Source organism: Mustela erminea, chromosome 1 (assembly GCF_009829155.1).
Source record: "Mustela erminea isolate mMusErm1 chromosome 1, mMusErm1.Pri, whole genome shotgun sequence".
NCBI lineage: Eukaryota > Metazoa > Chordata > Mammalia > Carnivora > Mustelidae > Mustela > Mustela erminea.
In genome coordinates this window covers 152,242,317-152,261,767 of record NC_045614.1, presented here as the reverse complement: position 1 = coordinate 152,261,767, position 19,451 = coordinate 152,242,317, and the positions used below count along the sequence as shown (strand labels likewise).

General features: G+C 38.1%; 1 protein-coding gene across 3 annotated transcripts; it reads left to right on the top strand.

The window, feature by feature from the left end:
- Positions 1 to 531: 531 nt before the first annotated feature.
- On the top strand, positions 532 to 8,032 carry RNF7 (ring finger protein 7). 3 transcript variants are annotated; one of them, XM_032347105.1, is made up of 4 exons: positions 536 to 821; positions 5,031 to 5,078; positions 6,785 to 6,907; positions 7,080 to 8,032. In XM_032347105.1, exons 1-4 carry the CDS (start codon positions 647 to 649, stop codon positions 7,196 to 7,198), a joined length of 465 nt encoding a protein of 154 aa, XP_032202996.1. In that variant the 5' UTR covers positions 536 to 646; the 3' UTR covers positions 7,199 to 8,032. The 3 variants fall into 3 exon arrangements, with proteins under 3 accessions (XP_032203009.1, XP_032202996.1, XP_032203003.1); XM_032347118.1 differs by lacking the exon at positions 6,785 to 6,907 and having other exon boundaries at positions 532 to 814; positions 7,080 to 7,136; XM_032347112.1 differs by lacking the exon at positions 6,785 to 6,907 and having other exon boundaries at positions 545 to 821.
- The last annotated feature ends 11,419 nt before the right edge of the window (positions 8,033 to 19,451 follow it).

The following is a 19,451-nucleotide window of genomic DNA, read 5'->3' as shown; positions in this document are numbered from 1 at the left end:
AGTTTATTACTGTTACTTTTAAAATTTAGATCTTTCTCTCAAGGTAAATTTCTTAAAAAGCAAACATCTACATCTTTCATAAAGGCTTTTGAAGATCCTCTAGTTTTTAAGTTTAACGGAGTGCAAAGTTTGAGAACCACTGAACCAGGTTTCTCAGAAGACCTTCGGAGGTCAGACGTTTCCTACATACGGAGGACAGGGGATCTTGCATAGATACGGTCCCGGCTCTGATTGAGTTTATGGGGGAGGAGGGGAGCGGTAACAGTTTTAGTAACAGGATAATTTGAGAGAGTGGTAAGTTTCCCGAAAGCACACAGCAGGTCACCTGGTGCCTGCGTAGAGCGCTCCCGGGCGCGGGAGAGGAACACTGAGCAGCGAAGCGTCCAGGCTTCACATCGGAATCGCCCTAAAGGCCTTCAGCATTTCCCCAGCGAGCAGGGGTGTGCGGGGTGGACAAACGGCCTGGCGCTAGCGTCAAATGACGTCACTGGGCCGCGCCAGCCAATCGGAGCGGCCCCGTCGTAGGCGCCGCGGCGGCCCGTGGCCTGCAGGCGGTGCTGTGGCCCGCCGGGCGGCCCCACGGAGCCGCCATAGCCGCCCGCCTCCCGCGACTTAACGTCTCCGCTGCCGGCTCCGCGTCGCCGCCATGGCCGACGTGGAAGACGGTGAGGAACCCTGCGCCCTGTCCTCTCACTCCGGGAGCGCAGGCTCAAAGTCGGGAGGCGACAAAATGTTCTCTCTCAAAAAGTGGAACGCGGTGGCTATGTGGAGCTGGGACGTGGAGTGCGATACGTGCGCCATCTGCAGGGTCCAGGTGATGGGTAAGCGCTACAAGCGAGGCCCGGGCCCCGCTCCGGCCTCCGCCGGGCCGACTTGGAGTGGGGGACGGAGGAAGAAGGCTCCGAGAGACTCGGGTTGGCTGGAGTGGGGGCAAGGGTGCCGGGGCTAACTGTGCTGCAGCCGGCCTGAGGGCTGCTGCCGCCGCGGGGGGCTCCGCGGGCGCTCGGCGCCGGGAGCTGGTCTTATAGCGAGAGAAACGGATTGTGAGCCCAGGAATTGAGGTAATTTCAGGTGGTGATGGGTGTGGCCAAGGAAATAAAACTGGGTCATTTGTTGGCAGCTAGGAGAAACCACTCGGGTTGGTGTGGCCCGCTCCGTCTCCCAAACCACACCGCAGAGGGGGTCAGAGTAAAGGCCCGGACTAAGGAGGGCACTTTAATGATTGTGGTCACACACCGAAGTGATGCTCTGGAGTCGTCCTCCACAAAAACGACACCCTCAGTCCGCTCCTGAGAGGCGAAGGGAAGAAAAGTGTTCTAGCCGTTGCATTTTTGGATTAGCTCCTGATGTTCCGCAGTCTTTTTGAAATCTGCATGCCTCAGGGTGGGTCAGATGGCACTCCCCTGTCTTGAAGGGGACACAGTGTGGTTCAGGAGTGTTTAAGGTTCGCGGGAATTGAAGAATGTAAGCCTTTTATTCAGAAACATGAAACTTCATCTCCTTCTGGCCCCTCCCTATCGTAGGATGCCATTTCCTGAAGAAGATCTGACTTGCTCTGTGTCAGGCCTTTGTGGAGAACCCTCTTGTACGAATAAAATCTTAACTTCTTTCTGTGACATTTCCGATCAAAATACTGGACCAAGTGAAACCTGGCAGAGCAGCTTCATCCTGTTATATTTTATATGCTCTCTGTTTTAAGATCTCAGACCACCTTGAAAAAGAGATGTTATCTAAATACAAGTTACATTTTTAAATAAAGCATTTAAAATACTGAGAGAGTATTTCAGTGTTTCTTGGGATAGGTGGAAAAAAAACTGAGGTTCTGTAGTTTGAAGACTTTGTGTTTTGCTCTGAAAAAATGAGAATTGGAGAAAATAAACACAATTACTATCTCAAGGGATGAAATTTAAACCTACCAGAATCCAGAGATTCTCAATTTACACTCTCTATTAGTACACTGTTTTTTGTTTTTTATTCATAAAGCTTGTTTCAAAGAGGATTAACAAAAATGGGATTAAAATATTTTTTATTTCTTACTTTTGAAAGAACTTGATTTCAGACATGATCCACTTACTTTCGAATTAGGTCTTACAAGTACCTAGTTTACTGGCCTGCAGTAAAGCCTCCTTACCCCACCCCTTATTCAAACTACAGTCATAATTTCCAGTTTGTGTGCCATTGTTAACTTATCCAGACAGTTTAATCTTTTCTTCTTTTGTAAGACAAACTTTGCTAAATATTTTATCCTCAAAATTTTCTTTAGTTTAAAAAGAAGAGTGGTTCGAGAAAGTGTGTTTTATATTTTCCCCAAAGAAAAGTTTTATATTTGTAAGTAGAAATACAGAATTCAGAGTAATGGTTGAAATCTTGCAACAAATAAGCTTTACTGGGATATTTAGAGTAAGTCAAAGTATAGCTATAAATGGTTCACATTAATATTAACATTCTAACTATAGCCAGTATTCTGCTACCGTGGATTATTTTTGCAGATTTACAGTGGCTGTCCTTTGAGTTCAGGAGAGTATTCTGGACTAAACCTCTGTATTTTGTTTATGAGGTGTTAAAATCCATTTAGTGGTCAGGTGGCAGCAGAAGGAAGTTTGTTTTTCAGACTTCCCAAGCTTACCCTAGCAGCATCATTCTAAAAGGTGTTACCGTTATTGCACTCCTTAGAAATGTTCTGTTTTAGATCTTACAAATATCATGAAAAGAATTTTTTTTTATTTTATCTAAAAATTTAGGGATTTTTAGATTTAGGTTGGGTTTTGATAATGAGTCTAAAAGTGCAATCAAAATTGTAATCCAGAGATTTCTCGATTGTACAAAGGATCCCACTTAATTCTATTTCCTTAACATTTCAAATTCATTTCTTACACCTAAATGATTTATTATAACTTCTTGATCCAAGATTTGCCTGTCAGCCTGTTCTGATGTGGTTAACACTCTCTTCTTTGGTTTCCGCTCTTCTCCCTTCGTTCTGAAAGGGGCAGATGGCAGTGACCCAAGTGTTGAAGAAGAGGAATATAGGTTTGCTAGTTCTGTTGAGTTCTAAAGAGCTGGAGGAACCCTTCATGGCTATTTATGTTAACTTGGACATTTGACATACCTTTTGGAGTCTTGTTTTCCTAATTTGTGAAAGAGGTAGTTGGGGTCACAGACTATAATTCTATGATTATACAGAACCAGAGCCATGTCTTCACCCTTATATCATGATCCTTATGATATTTAGTTGTTTGCCTGCCTACCTCCCCATTTCCTGGTGAGACCAGGGACCCAGACTCCGTCATTTTGGTGTCCCCAGTGCATAACTCCTTATACAGAGTAGATACTCAGTAATTGTGGGATTGAAGAAAGCCTCAGGAGGCAGTGGTTGTTTTTAATCCACATCGAAGAGGCCAGGGTGGTGTGTTTTTTTAGGGTAAGAGCATGCAGAGAGGAGCAAACAAATGCCTGAGCATAATCCAATGTAAGAAGAGGAGCAGGCTTCAGCTCCACTGTGTATCTATTTTTACAGAATTATTTTTCTCCAATTTATGTTAAAAACTAATTTTTTTTTCTTTTGGTTTGAATTTCCTTTTACCTGTCTTGGACTCCTCTTTCAGCTAGTGAATGAATCCGTTTTTGGGGGTCCTAATATTTTATATTCTCTCCTTCATGAAGTAAATAGTAGTAGAGTGAATTTGGAAAACTTCTAGTATACCCTTTAGGTTCCCATTCCTAGAATTTACTCCCAAATAAATTATTAAAATATTTTGCCATTGTTGGATAAATGCTTTGGACTCAGACATATTCATAAAGGGAGGATTTCTTTTCCTTTGCTTTGCTTTCTCCTTTTCTTTCCTTCTTTCTTTCTTTTTTTTTTTTTTTGAAGAATTTATTTTTTATTTATATGACAGACAGAGATCACAAGTAGGCAGAGAGAGAGGAAGGGAAGCAGGCTCCCCACCAAGCAGAGAGCCTGATGCAGGGCTCCATCCCAGGTGCCCCTTTTTCTTTCCTTTTTTTAAAGATTTATTTATTTGTGTGTGTGAGAGAGAGAAAAAGAGCAGGAGAGCACAAGTGGTAGAGAAGGAAAAGGAGGCTCCCCATTGAGCAGGGTGCCTGATGCCCCAGGACCCTGGGATCATGACCTGAGCTGAAGGCAGACACTTAATCAGCTGAACCACCCAGGAGCCCCAAGGGAGCATTTTCTTTAAAAAAGAAAAAAAAAGAGACCCCTGGGTGGCTCAGTTGGTTAAGCAGCTGCCTTCCGCTCAGGTCATGATCCCAGTGTTCTGGGATCGAGTCCCACCCACATCGGGCTTCTTGCTCGGCAGGGAGCCTGCTTCTCCGTCTGCCTCTGCCTGCCATTCTGTCTGCCTGTGCTCCCTCTCTCTCCCTCTCTCTCTCTCTGATACATAAATAAAATCTTAAAGAAAAAAAAAAAGAGAGACAACATAGTATTTAAGAGATTCTTTAAAAATTAATATTTTAATTTTTGTATAGATCATATAGTCACATAATTCAGAATTTTAAGAAAATATACAATGAAAACTCCTTCTCACCATCCCCTCTTTGGTAGACTTTATTACTAGTTACTTGGTATTCTTCTGGTGTTTCTTTATGTGTGTATAAGCAAATACCAATATATATGCATGGCTTACCTAGAATGGTATCTTGAAAATAAACTGCCCTTACGGTTGATCTATGTGATCATGCCCAGTGAGTCTATATGAACTTCTAATATATAATTGAGTATGGCATATTTTTTCTGTAGTGATTGCATGCACTTTGGGGACATGTTTTCATTGGAGCTTGGGAAAATAGAAGGTCTGTAATCCTTGTGAAATTGCTCCTGGTCATAAGTAAATAAGTGGAGTGCCTTGTATTTTATTCATCTTTAAACAGTTATATTCAGATGAGAAATTAATAATATGGGTCTCTTATCTCCATCTCTAACCCTTTGGGCTTTTATTTGACTTTGAAGTGTCTGGGTTTTAAAAATTGCATTCTGAGCATCAGAATGAGAATTGCTATTTGTTTATTTTTAGATGCCTGTCTTAGATGTCAAGCTGAAAACAAACAAGAGGATTGTGTTGGTATGTTGTAATTTCATTCTCTTGCTTTTCCAACTGAAGGTTTTCTCTCAGTGGGGATGTTTGAATTTGCAATTAAGATTGACTTTATCAATACACAAAAACAAACTGTAAAGCAGTGATCCATTATTAATATAAAATGTGTTGGTTCTCTAAAGGCCTTAATGGAATTAATCTACAAGTCCTTTTATTTCCTGTAATTAAGAATTGATTACATATTCTAGATGTGGGAATAATAAATATTTCATATTCTAAAAAGAAATCATTCTTTTCTATTAGGAAAATTATGAAGTAAGGAATTTGCCAAAACATCTTAAATTTAACTGTATTATAGGTCAGATTTTGTAGGGTTTTATTCTAATAAAGCACTTCAGTTTTCAGAACTCTTATGATATAATATTTAACTTTTCAACTAACAGAAAAAATTTTAAGTCTCAAGATTTTTTTCCAATATAGTTTATATATGGAAATCTATTAAATCTTGTTAATAGTCTGGGACTATAAAAGTTATCTTAGGCTAAACGTTTTAAGCAGTTCAAAAGTTTTTATGTCCTAGATCTTGAAGTCATCACTTCTAGATTGCTATATATAAAAGCTTTTCTGAAGATGAAAGGTTAACTTTGTACTTTGTGTTTGCATGGTTTACATACAGCATCCTTAATAATGATTTAATGATTAATAATGATTTATGTCGTATTTATTAAATCCTGTTTTTTCATCCTTAAACATTTAGAATGATTTCCCCTTGTTTCCTATTCCCTATAGCTAATTTTCATAAGAAGATGTAGGTTTTTTTCATGTTTTTTTTTTCTTCTATTTCTTTCATTGTTCTGTTATGATGTAGGTTAAGGAAGTGACAAATAAAACCCACATTTGAGACTGTATTTCAGATTATGGGTGACTTCCCTTGGTTTAAAAAATACTAACAGGGGCGCCTGGGTGGCTCAGTGGGTAAAGCCGCTGCCTTCGGCTCGGGTCATGATCTCAGGGTCTTGGGATCGAGTCCCGCATTGGGCTCTCTGCTCAGCAGGGAGCCTGCTTCCTCCTCTCTCTCTCTCTGCCTGCCTCTCCATCTACTTGTGATTTCTCTCTGTCAAATAAATAAAATCTTTAAAAAATAAATAAATAAATAAATAAAAAATACTAACAGAAATTGTGAGGTTCAGGCCACCTTTCTTTGACCACAGAGAGACCTATCTCTCTTTCCAGCCACCCACTTTGAAAAGTTAATGTATTTGTCACATCAGGAATTGCACTGCTTATGGATGACTTAACACAGTTCATCACTACTTTTGGAAAATAACTCACTAGATGTACGTGAAGCATGGCATCTATTTATAATAGACTACTATGAACTGAAAACATTTAAAACTCATTATCTTGGGGCGCCTGGGTGGCTCAGTGGGTTAAGCCGCTGCCTTCGGCTCTTGTCATGATCTCAGGGTCCTGGGATAGAGGCCCGCATCGGGCTCTCTGCTCAGCAGGGAGCCTGCTTCCTCCTCTCTCTCTACCTGCCTCTCTGCCTGCTTGTGATCTCTTTCTGTCAAATAAATAAATAAAATCTTTAAAAAAAAAAAAACTCATTATCTTGGTAAATCAAAATCAGGAGACTGTTTCTTAATAAAGTAAAACTCAAAAGGTTTCCAGGTCAGTGTATGACTGAGAAGTTCTGGGATCTAAGGAAGGCTCAAGTTCTTTAATCTCTTCAGGAAGACAGCATGTGGAGCTGTGTAGGGGCTGGGGGCCACCACATCATCCACAGATTCTAAACAATGATGGAAAGTCCCCTAATCACAGCGCCTCATCTCACTTCTTAAGTGTAATTTACACAGGTAAGTTTTTATTTCTTCATAGGTAGAAAAAATGTTGACCAATTAGCCATCATGCTTCAAGATAACGAACCATGATTATTTGTCATAATATAAAATAACCCATGATTTGAGTTCAGTAATTTAACTTAAAATATGTAATGTCAGATAATCTTTTTTTTTTTTCTCCTTTCAGTGGTCTGGGGAGAATGTAATCATTCCTTTCACAACTGCTGCATGTCCCTGTGGGTGAAACAGAACAATCGCTGCCCTCTCTGCCAACAGGATTGGGTGGTCCAAAGAATCGGCAAATGAGAGTGGTGGAAGGCTTTCTTAGTGCATTCGTTTGGAGCCCTGGTGGATCATGTTATCAAGTGCCCTACAAAGGCCAGGACACTCCAGGGAACTAATTCTTCAAGTAGGAGGAGATGGCTCTGTGGTCTTTTGGTACTCATCAGAGGCATAGTTCGGCATTTTGTTAGTTTTATTTTCAGAAATTCTCTACAATTAAGAAGATAATTTATTAAAGATGGTCTTTCCTACCTCTGTGGTATGTGTCACACACACTGCTTAGAAGTGCTTTAAAGGAGGAGAGAGCTACAAATTGAATGACTTCATAATTTACTTACTGATATCCAAGGGGCTGTGGAAGCAGTTCCATTCGGAAGAGAACTTGTTGCATGTTTATAGTCGATCAGTTAAAAAAAAAAAAAAAGACAATGTTACAGTAACAAATAAAGTGCAGTTTAAAACCCAATTCTTATCCTCAATTTGTTCTTGATATTTATTTTTGGCGGGAGGGGGTGATTCATGAACTCTTTATTTGATAAAATGAAAATTTTAAGTTTGGACCAGTGAACAGGGTAAATAAAATTTAACCTTTGGGCATATGCAATTTCAGTTGTCTTTCAAGCTATCATCCTCTGTCTTGGGCTCATCAAGAAAACCTAAATTTACATTTACCTCACTGCTCAGTCATTGGACGATAAAGAACAGAAGTATTTTCAAGTTCTGGTCAGATTATGTTGTAATTAAACTGTGTTTTGGGTGGAATGTTAATGAGGGGAAATGTTTACCACTGTAGCATTGGATCAAAAAGTTTATTTTATTACACAATGTTTTAATAAATGGTTTATTCTGTTTATTTAATTTGAATTGTCATTATTACAATTTTACATACAACCTTAAACTTCATGTTAATAAACTAATATGGTAACTGAATGATTTTACTTAATTTGAAAAAATATTCATATACTCTTACTTGGTAAAAAATAAAACTTAAAGTTTATTACCTGGAAAAATTAAGTGTGAGAATATACTTAAATTTTATTAAACTCATTCACATTTAAGGGAGATTATTTGGCAACAGATAATGGGCCACAAGTTTATTTTGAATTTTTCCATAATAAAGGTCACAGCTATGAATTTCAAAAACCAAAGTCTTGGGGCACCTGGGTGGCTCAGTTGTTTAAGCCTCTGCTTTCTGCCTGGGTCATGATCTCGATGTCCTGGGATCGAGCCCTGCATCGGGCTCTCTGCTCAGCCGGGAGCCTGCTTCCCCCTCTCTCTGCCTGCCTCTCTGCCTACTTGTGATCTCTCTTTTCTGTGTCAAGTAAATAAATAAAATCTTTCAAATGAAAACTGAAGTCTTAAAAACTTTATCATTCATTTCTGCAGTTTGTCAATCTGAATCTTATATCTAAGGAATGTGAATACACAAAAGAATGTTAAAAACTAGAATTCATAGGCTTTCATAGTGGCTACTATTAATCTGATTTCTCCAGAAGTTAATTGCTTTATTATGTATTTTTTCATATTTCACTGAAAAACTTATTACATGTAGGGGTAAGCATTTTTTTTAATCCTATAATATCAAGAGTAATAGTATCAACATGATTTATTGACATTCATGATGACCTAGATTACTTAGCTGGATTTTTGGTCAAGCATTTTTTTTTTTTTTAATTTTAAGGGTTTTTTTTTGTGTGTTTTGTTTTGTTTGTTTTTTGAGAAAAAGAATGCACAGTGGGGAGAGGCAGAGAGGGAGAGAGAGAAGCAGACTCCCCACTGAGCAAGGAGCACAATTTGGGGCTCAATCCCAGAACCCGGAGACCCATACCTAAGCTGAAGGCAGACACTTAACCAACTGCGCCATCCAGACACCCTGATTTTTTTTATTTTAGAGAGCATGCAAGCAAGGGAGGAGTAAAGAGAGAATCTCCAGCAGACTCCTGCTAAGCACCGAGCCCAACACTGGGCTCAATCTCAGGTTCCTGAGATGATGATGAGCTAAATCCAAGAGTCAGATGCTTATCTGACTGAGATACCCAGGCACCTGAATCAGGCTTCTTTCCTATAGAGTTACTCTTTCCCTTTTTCCATACGGCATTCTTAGGGAGAATGTCACTAAGGGAAGATAATGCTTAGGGAGTGGGAGTTAGGCTTCTACTTCTCAAGGATAGAGTATTCCATTATTTGGAATTCTTCAGCATAAAATATTTATCTTTTCTCCATTTATTTAATCACTTATCTATATTAGTGAGTAGTGATAAGTCCTTTTGGAAAGATTAAAACTTATCAATTCCGTGGAAATGAAGGGTTCTTAGACTATTCTGGATAGAACACCACTTATATGTAATGATACTTGTGTAAGGAAGGATGGGGGATAAAGAAATACAGTTTAAGCAACATATTCCAAACACATTATAGATTAAATCCCGAAGTTTAATCCCACTTTCAACATCTCATTTTGAGGTCTCCAGAAATCATAGCATATGCATGCCAGAATCTCTTTCCCAACATATTAATATACACAAAACTGAACATTAGAATGAAGTTCTAGCTGGTTGCTTTTCAATCTATGATCTTTTATTACACTTCAGATCTTCGAAATAGATTTTTTTTAAAGATTTTATTTATTTGATAGAGAGAAATCACAAGTACACTGAGAGGCAGGCAGAGAGAGAGAGAGAGAAGGAAGCAGGCTCCCTGCTGAGCAGAGAGCCGGATGCGGGACTCGATCCCAGGACCCTGAGATCATGACCTGAGCCGAAGGCAGCGGCTTAACCCACTGAGCCACCCAGGCACCCCAAAATAGATTTTTTTTTTTGCCTTGGGTAAACCTAAATAAACATTAAATTGATGCATAACATGTTATTAATTTAAAAAATGATTTGGGTTGGTTTTTTTTTTTAAGAAAACCATGTAATTAACATCATATCTTACAGAAAACTGAGAGCTGTAAGTATATTACTAGCAAAGATTTTAGAAAAGTTATATGAGTTTACATATGGTAAATTTGTCTCTATTGAACATCTGCTGAAACCTTAGAATTGAGTAGATTTGAGGATAAATATGGAGGTAAAGACCTAGAGGAATGACAAAGTGGGAAAATTCCCCTATAGAGATGAAGTTATTTCAACCTCTGTCCCAAACTGTATATCATAACACATTCTACTACTCTTGACTTCTTCAGGGATTTTCACTTGTAGAATCAATACAAAGAGAAGAATGAAAATAAAGCAAAAATATAACATTAATGGCAGTCAACCTGGAGAAACACAGTATTGCATCATAAAAGATTAGAAAATATGGGGTACCTGAATGGCTCAGTTGTTAAGCATTTTCCTTTGGCTCAGGTCATGATCCCAGGGTCCTGGGATTGAGCCTGGCATCGAGCTCCTGCTCAGCAGAAAGTCTGCTTCTCCCTCTCCCACTCCCCCTGCTTGTGTTCCCTCTTTCTCTGTCAAATAACTAAATAAAATCTTAAAAAAAAAAAAGATTAGAAAATATTACCTAAAGACATATAATTTACTGAATGTGAAAGATGGACAAAATTTGTTAAGTGTGTTTTCTTGCATTCCTCTTTAGAGTATTTAGTGTAAGTAGCACATAAAATGTTTGCAGTATAGTGTAGTGTATACATAGAATATAGGTTTTATACTTCTAGTACAGATTTGTCATTTTACTGGTAGTAAATTATATGTAATATATAGTACAATGTATTACAAGTAAAGAGATGGATAGATAGTACTGCTTTTTCCTTGTGATAGGACCTACTGCTTAGAGAAACACTGAAGCTGATAGGTGTATTCTTGCCATTTGGTATTGTTTCAAAGATTCATGGCCTCAAGTTAACTGTTGAGACATATGCTAAGAAAATAAACACTGAATAAGATGTTACATTGCATCTCAAATGAGGAATACATTTAGGGAGTAAAACTTGAATGCATTTTTAAAATTGGCATTGTATACTACTGTTTCTTTTTCCCCTCTGAGGAAGTCATTAATCATGCTGTTTCCTCCTAGTAAACTTAGGTTGACATTAACCATTCTGTTTTAGGCACATGTTCTGTGGATGCAGAGGAAGATTTAGGATGTGTACTAGTCAAGCAGCTCAGAAATAACTCTCTCACAGATGACTGAGCACCAATACAGATAGCTTAGTGATCAGCCTTAGATTTCCATAGTAGTAGTTTGCCAAGGAGACAGTCCAGCATACTATTTTCTCTGTATATAGGAAAAAAAACAAGTATTCATTTTTCTTAACTGGATTAAGTCTTTTTGCAATGACTGAAATTTAAAAAAAAATCTCCACAGAAGCCAGTTATTACAGTTATAAATATATTGGTTCACAATGGGAAAATAAGATTCCATTTCAAATGCCCCACTCCCCAAAATATAAAGCATATTTCGATTCAAATTTGTTGAACTTAGATTTGGCTTACTATAAGCCAAGTGTGTATATGGATGTGTAAGTGTAATATGACACATGTATTCATCCATTCATTAAACTCACTGTTCTCATTGTTCAGATATATAAAAGAGTCAGAAAAGTAATCTCCTTGAAGGATAATTTTGTTTTATAAGAAGATGTTTGAGCTACAACTGGAAAATGTTGTGTCCCCAGTGCAGCAATCAGAAAACCTATTTGTAGACAGGACAGTAAAGAGTTGGATAGTGGAGTGACTGAGTAGAAATTGATGAGAAAGCCACTGAAACATAATATCTATTTCTAGAAGAAAATAAATAACATGGGAAGGATGAATGGATGGAAAGCTTGAGGAAAGCCCTGTGAACCAAAGAATGGGGAAGAATGACATCCTTTACTATGTAGTAGACATTGAGAAATCAGATATCTATAGTTAATATCTATATTATATAGTTATATAAATATATATAATATATATAACTATATTATACAGTTAATATCTATATAGTTAATATCTACAGTTAATTCTTTACAAAAATTATATAGGCACAACTATGTTCAAACAGTATGCCTAATCTAACAAGACTAGTGTGATAGTTACATAGGAGTTGGGCATTTACAGTAAGATCAGTAGAACTATATTTAACAAATAAGTTACTATAAAGGGAGTAAAAATAGTGATTATGAAGGAGTTTGTATAAATTATTTTATATTTAATTCCCTTTAGTGCGCATAATTTAGACTTCATGCCTCACTTTTAAGCTTTTTAAATGGATTTGACTATGTTCCATTTATAACACACTTTTGAATTATAAGTTATTACTGTCCTTATTTGAAAGTCAAGAGAGCTGAAATGTCAAGAGAACTGACCTAGTAACATGTTAACAGATTCCAACCAAAATCTGTCTTTTGGATTTTTAGGGGCATCTTGTTTCAGCTTAGAGTAGCTGCTGGAAAGAGTGTTGCTCCCATCTTTGTAGTTTATTCAGATTGCTTTTCTTTTTTATAAATTAATGACACTTCCAGGGGCACCTGGGTGGCTCAGTGGGTTAAGCCTCTGCCTTTGGCTCAGGTCATGTTCTCAGGGTCCTGGGATTGAGCCCAGCCTCGGGCTCTCTGCTCGGCGGGGAGCTGGCTTCCTCCTGTCTCTCTGCCTAATTGTGATATCTGTCTATCAAATGAATAAAATCTTTAAAAAAAATTAATGACACTTCCAAATAATTTTTTTCCATTTTTATTTAAGATTACATTTAGGCTTTTTAGTTTGCGGGATGTGTGTGTGTGTTATGCGGCGTGTATATGTGGGTGCATGTGTCCTTTCAGAACCTAACAGAACTTATTTCAAGTTCTGTTATTGAAGATGCTTTTCCAGGTCATATTTAATGTAATAATTTTCCTAATGTTGATTTTGTAAAATATATTGAAACATTTGTGTATTGATTAGAAATGAATTTTCTTTCATGTTTTTCATAATCCTGGTTATGTAGTACATGCATATTAAATAACAATAGATTTTTAAAAATTAATTATAATACACAAATATGTTTGACCACTCAAATGTTTATCATTGTACAGTGAGCTAATTGAATAGCTTTTTGTTTTGATGTTTTTAAAAGGATGTATTCATAAAATGTGAACCAAATATTTGGCTTTGCATTGAAGAGAGAAATAATAAGAATGTCAAGTTATTTTAGTTAGCATGACAGTATATAAATGAAATGTGAAGGATGATGGTAATAAGTAGATTTTCCACACAGCAAAACCACAGGCCTACAGCCTAACAAAGCTTTGTTTCTACTAGGCATCAGCATCTGAGGGTAGAAGAGGAGGAGGGCCTGGGACAAAGCAGCACTGATCCCTACCCTTCCTGGGGTGATATCAGCTCATCTGCAGAGCCATCTGAATGTTTAATATATATTGTTTCATCAGAAAGAACACACTATCACATTTAATTACGAGTACCAAGGCAAAAGTTAAGCATTGAACAGATTTTTCTTTCCATTTGATTAAATGATGTGGAATTTTATTTTACTAGTATATTGGAAATACATTTGTCATCTTTAGCTCTTTAATTTTCCATCGAGGCAAAGGTGCATTTGTCTATTACAGCTGACATCCAGATCAGTAAATCTTACCCCATCAAACCCATTACTTCTTATACAACATGTTCCCATTACTATCCTGAAGTGCAATTCATAAATGTCTCCCCCACACATAATTAAAATATGTATAATAACTTAATTATAATATCTAAATATGTAATATAAAATAATTGCAATATCAAATGGAAATAAAAGGAAAGTAATTTATAATTATTTACATTTCAGTATCTAAATGCTTGGGCATAATCACACCAGAAGGCATAAAGAAATAGGCTGACACATGTGTGGATGTGTGTTTGTGATCACTACATATAGACAACAGTAATGCAAACTCTTGTGACTTCGGAACATGGGAGCATTTCCACCAATGGTAAGAACTTTCCCACCCAAATGGTGGATCATGCTTAGTAAAGCTCCAAACAAAACAATGTATAATCTTTTGATTTACATTTTAGTTGCATGGTTGGACATTTCAATGACATGGTTAGTGAATATTCACTTGACAGTCTTCTAGGCCTAAAGAATAAGCTCAAAATTGTTTTATTTAATTGAAGCTAATGTAGAAGTCTTTAGGATAAAGGAAAGTTTTAAGTGTTCCTTTAGAAGTTTAGTAAACATCTGATAAGAAAGGTAACTATTTTTAAAAAATCCTTTTTTGCTTTTTAAAAATTTTTTAATTTTATTCATTTATTTGTCAGAGAGAGAGAACACACACACAGGGAGAGCAGCAGGCAGAGGGAGAAGCAGGCTCCCCACTGATGAGGGAGCCCGATGTGGGACTCAGTCCCAGGACCCTGAGATCATGATTTGAGCCAAAGGCAGACACTTAACCGACTGAGCCACCCAAGCTTTTTTGCTTTTTGAAGTTACTCCCAAGGGCTAGCTTTTCAGGGTAATGCTCTGAAAAGAAAATTAGAAAATTTCCATGTTTAGTTTAGTAAGCCCAGTTTAAAGATATATATTTTTTAAAATAAATAAATAATAAAAATATATATATTTAAAGGAAAAATTAACAAGGAAAATTAGAATTAAAGTACAAATATACTTTAAGTTCCTCTTTTGCCTTTTTATGTCATTCTGTTTCTGCCATGTGTAGGTTTTGTTCAACAAAATAATGTCTTAGAGGAAAAGTATCTTCTCCACATTTTGATACTCTATTTAGTGGCTGAGAGCTGACTCTACAGGCAGGACCCTTGAATTTGCATCCCAGCACCTCCACTTGGCTGCCCTTGAGCAAGTCACTTACCCCTTTTTTCTCCTATACAGCGGGTAACAATAAAACCTTCCTGTCTAGATTGCTCGAGACTTGAAGACCAAGTGAATTCATACACATGTAAAACGCTGAGAACAGTTAAGTACTACTGTTACTTCATTTTAGTCAATTTTGAAAGCTCCTCTAATAGAAGTGGCACTTGAAAAAATAATGTATTTTTAGTTATGGGATAAAGCACTCTTAACTGTTCTCAATAAAAATTTTATAAGAAAAAATTAATTTAACACAGGTTACTTGTTGCACCATGAGCTTTTGTAAAGAATTATTAGTGAGGCCTTTAAAGACTTGCCTGTCATATTTTTTTCTAGTCATGGGGTCAACATGATTTCCAGATTTTATATTAAGAAAAGATTTTGTAAATATTGAGTTCTCACTTTAATTTTAGGTTTTCCATCTTAGAAATATTTTACTGGCTGTTGCAGATAAGCATATGGGGGTACATTTTTTGACCACTTGATTTTGTGGGAAACCCACATACCTTAGAAAATTTATCTTTTTTTAAGCTCTCAGTTTTCATCTTCATAGCCTTTCAGAGCAGCAGCAGGTTTTACAATCAGCCTGCTGCTTTCTCTTGTCTCTCTGCACTCAATAAACCTGAGTCAGTGATCGAAGAACTGCTTTTCCTAAGGTGGCTGTAAGCAAGCTTTCCCTGAGTGAGTGTAACTGGTACAGAAGAGTAGAAAGACTGCAATTTAGAAGTCACTCAGCCTGGCTTGGAATCTTGATTCTATCGGTTACTACCTGTGTGACCCTGCACCAAGTTCTTAACTTCTCTGTCCCTATCTCCTCAACTAAAATGGGAACAACATATTATCTACCTTGTAGAGTTGCTATGAAGAGTAAATGAATTAATACATGTTAACTACCTGGAACAGTGCCTGAAACATAGAAAGCACTCAATAACTATGAGCCATTATTATAGATCAGGATTGCCCCTGCTGATCTCTGCCTTCAAGAATGGCCTTGAGACAAGGTGTTTTGTTTTCAGCGATGATTTTTGTAGGAATTGGGACATTTGTGTATACCCACAACCTGTGCACGACTGCCAACATGAGTTTTTAGGAGAATGGTTTTTAACTTTTTAAAAACCACCCAACATATCTGAAAAGCACATTCCCATCAGCAGCAAGGGACTCTCCCATAGTTGTTTTCAAAGAGTGTGTGTGTGTGTGTGTGTGTGTGTGTGTGTGTGTGTGTGTGTGTAAACCAGACAGGGAAGAGAGAAAAAAACCTCCCAGATGAAAATCTCAGTTAAAAGCTTTTGGAACTGTTTCAGTGCTGATGAAATGTTCTATGGCATTTGCATTTTATCCTAGCTTTTATTTTTTATTTTATTTTTATTTTATTTTTTTTGACAGATCACAAGCAGGCAGAGAGAGAGGAAGAAGCAGGCTCCCTGCTGAGCAGAGAGCCCAATGAGGGCTCAATCCCAGGGTCCTGGGATCATGACCTGAGCGGAAGGCAGAGGCTTTAACCCACTGAGCCACCCAGGCACCCCTTATCCTAGCTTTTAAGGAGCTACCTACTAACTAAATTTACTAGGACTTCTATAAGAAGTCCAACTAAATTATTTGTACCAAGATTGCACGTAATAAAATCAGAATTCTTGTCAGACCACCTTTGGGGTGGTCTTTATAAATCCATATAATCATAGTATAGAACAAGCTTTGTGTGATTGGAATAATACAATAATACAATAATACAATTGTCACCTAACTCTTTAGTGGTGATTTTTAGACTTTCCTTGTAAATAACTTCTGTAAACTAACTCCTGCTCTACCTTTATAGAAATTATATATTTATAATAGAAATACGGGGGTGCCTGGGTGGATCACTTGATTAAGCGTCTGCCTTTGGCTCAGGTCATGATCCCAGGGTCCTGGGGATCATGGTCCTCCTGTGGCTCACTGCTCAGCAGGGAGTCTGCTTCTCCCTCTCTCTGCCTGCCACTTCCCCTGCTTGTGTGTGCCGTGCTCTGTCTCTCTCTCTGAAAAATAAATAAAATCTTTTAAAAAATTAGTGTTCACTGCTTGCCTCCTATATATGAGGCTTTGCCTTAATAGTAGAAAGAATTTGAAAACAAGTAGGTTTCCTATCTTCAGAGACTGCAGGATCTGTTAGGGAATAGTAACTAGATTCACAACAAATTTTTTAAGTATAATGTAATGAATCTTCTAAGAGACAAACCACATTCACTTGCAGCATGTACAGTATATGATTACAAGGACCATCTCTTGTGTGGATTATGAAAACCCACTTATACACTATTTAACAATATGCGGTATGTATGTGCACCATAGCATTTCTGGGGAGAGAAATGCTGTGTGTCCCCTTGAAGTAAGTTGGTCACGTCCCTTCCACTTCCTCGCCTACCTACCTTGCCTTGAGTTCCATCTCTCTTCAGTTACATACTCTCATATTTGTCTGCTTGTAACCTTCTGTGTAGGGCAAGGGGGAGAAAGGGGCCTGCTCACTGACAAAAAAGCCTCCTGAGGAAGAAAATAACATTTAAAGTAATTTCTTTTCTTGAAGGGTGTAGGTCTGTGCTATCCAATAATGTGGCCACTAGCCACGTGTGGTTATTTAAATTTTAATTTTAATTAACTAAAATTTAAAATTTAGTCCCTTAGTCACATTAGCCATATTACAGGGGCTCAAAAGTCACATGCGGAGAGTGGCTTCCATACTGGTCATCCTAGAATGAGACATTTCCATCGTGGAAGAAAGTTCTGTTGGACAGTGCTAGTATAGATCATCTGTTTTTTAAAGGGCTATTCTACCAGAATTTGGGAATCATGGAGGCCTCAGTTATAGCAAATTTAAGTGACCTTCCACCTTCCTTTTAAAGATTATCTTTGGAAACTGGAATGTTGAACATGAACCTTATTTTACTAATTAAGTCTTATCCTTGGCAAAGAGACTTACACACTTTTAACTGGTCAATTCACTACACTTAGGGGAAAAAATTAACCTAAATAAAAAGATCGGAAATTATATTGAAACTCTTCTGTTTAAAAAAAGGATTGTTGACAAAGCTTCCCGTACTTTACATTTTGTAAGAATTTCTTATATTGTTAGAATGACTTAATATTTGATACTGTCAATGTATGTAGCTTTTGTATCCTGAATAGATTTATGGAAGTGGTTCTCAACCAAGTAATGGTTTTGCCCTGCAGGGGACATTAGGCAATGTCCGAAAACATTTGTGGTTGTCACAGCTCATCGGAGTGCTGGGATCTATCAGGTACGGGCCATGGTTGCTGCTGTACTTCTTACAGTGCACATGACAGCCCCCCACAATAAAGAATTATCAGAGTCAAATATGTCAGTAGCACTGAAGTTGAGAAACCCTGATTAACAGTAATTTATATACATTTTAATAATATTTTTGAGAAGTTAGAATTTCCTGTTAGAAACTTGCTGAAATATGGTCAGTAATGATAATAAAACTTAGTTAACACTTACTAGGTGCCAAATTATCCTCTAAGAGCTTTACATGTTGTAAAGTTTTTTCCGGCGAGATAAACACAACACCAGGCAAAGTGAGTTCAAGGCAAGATTGATTAAAAATGCTCTCCGGCGAAGTTTCAGGGCTCAGGAGAAGGGGAGCCAGGAAAGTTGCGCTGGGAGGAGGTGGGCACCCTCAGGCGAGGTTCCGTGACTCTGGAAAGCAGAGTGGCGGAAGTCGCGCTCAAGGCAGGGAGGAGGGGGCTTTTAAGGGGTCTTGGGGAAAGCTCAGGGGTCTTCTGGCAAGTTTCCCTTATTTGGATATCCCGCCTGCTCATCGGGATCCCATTGGTCCACAGGAGCCCGGGGCAGGGGTCTCAGATTCCTGCTTGGGCCTTTGTTCTCCTGTCCGAGCTCAGGTCTTGTGGCGGGAACTTTCGCCATCTTTAGTATCCCTTCCTGCCAGCCCAACACATGTATTAACTCATTTAATCTTAACAAAACCCCCTTTCTGTTATCAACTCCTTTTACAGCTGAAGAGATAGAGGCAGTTTCTGAGTAACCTGCTACTAGGGACTGAATTGTGTACCCTTCCCCAAATTCATATGTTGAAGCCCTTACCCTTCACTGTGATTGTATTTGGAGATAAGGCTTTAGGAGGTAATTAAGGTTAAATGGAAATAAGGGTGGCGCCCTAATGCAATAGGATCAGTAGCTTATAAGAAATGGGAGAAAATCCCCTGCCCCCACACATGCATTGAGAAAAGGCCATGTGAGAACTCAACATGAAAGTGGTCATCTGCAATCCAAGGGGACCCCTCAGCAGTCACTGACCTTGCTGATATCTTGATTGCAGACTTTCCAGTTCCCAGAACTGTGAGAAAATAAATTTCTGTTGTTGTTTTTCGTTTTTAAGATTTATTTATTTATTTTAGACAAAGAGAGCGAGAGAGCAGGGGAGGGGCAGAGGGTGAGGGAGAGAGTGAATCTCCAGTAGACTCTTTGCTGAGCCTATAGCCTGAAGTGGGGAATGAT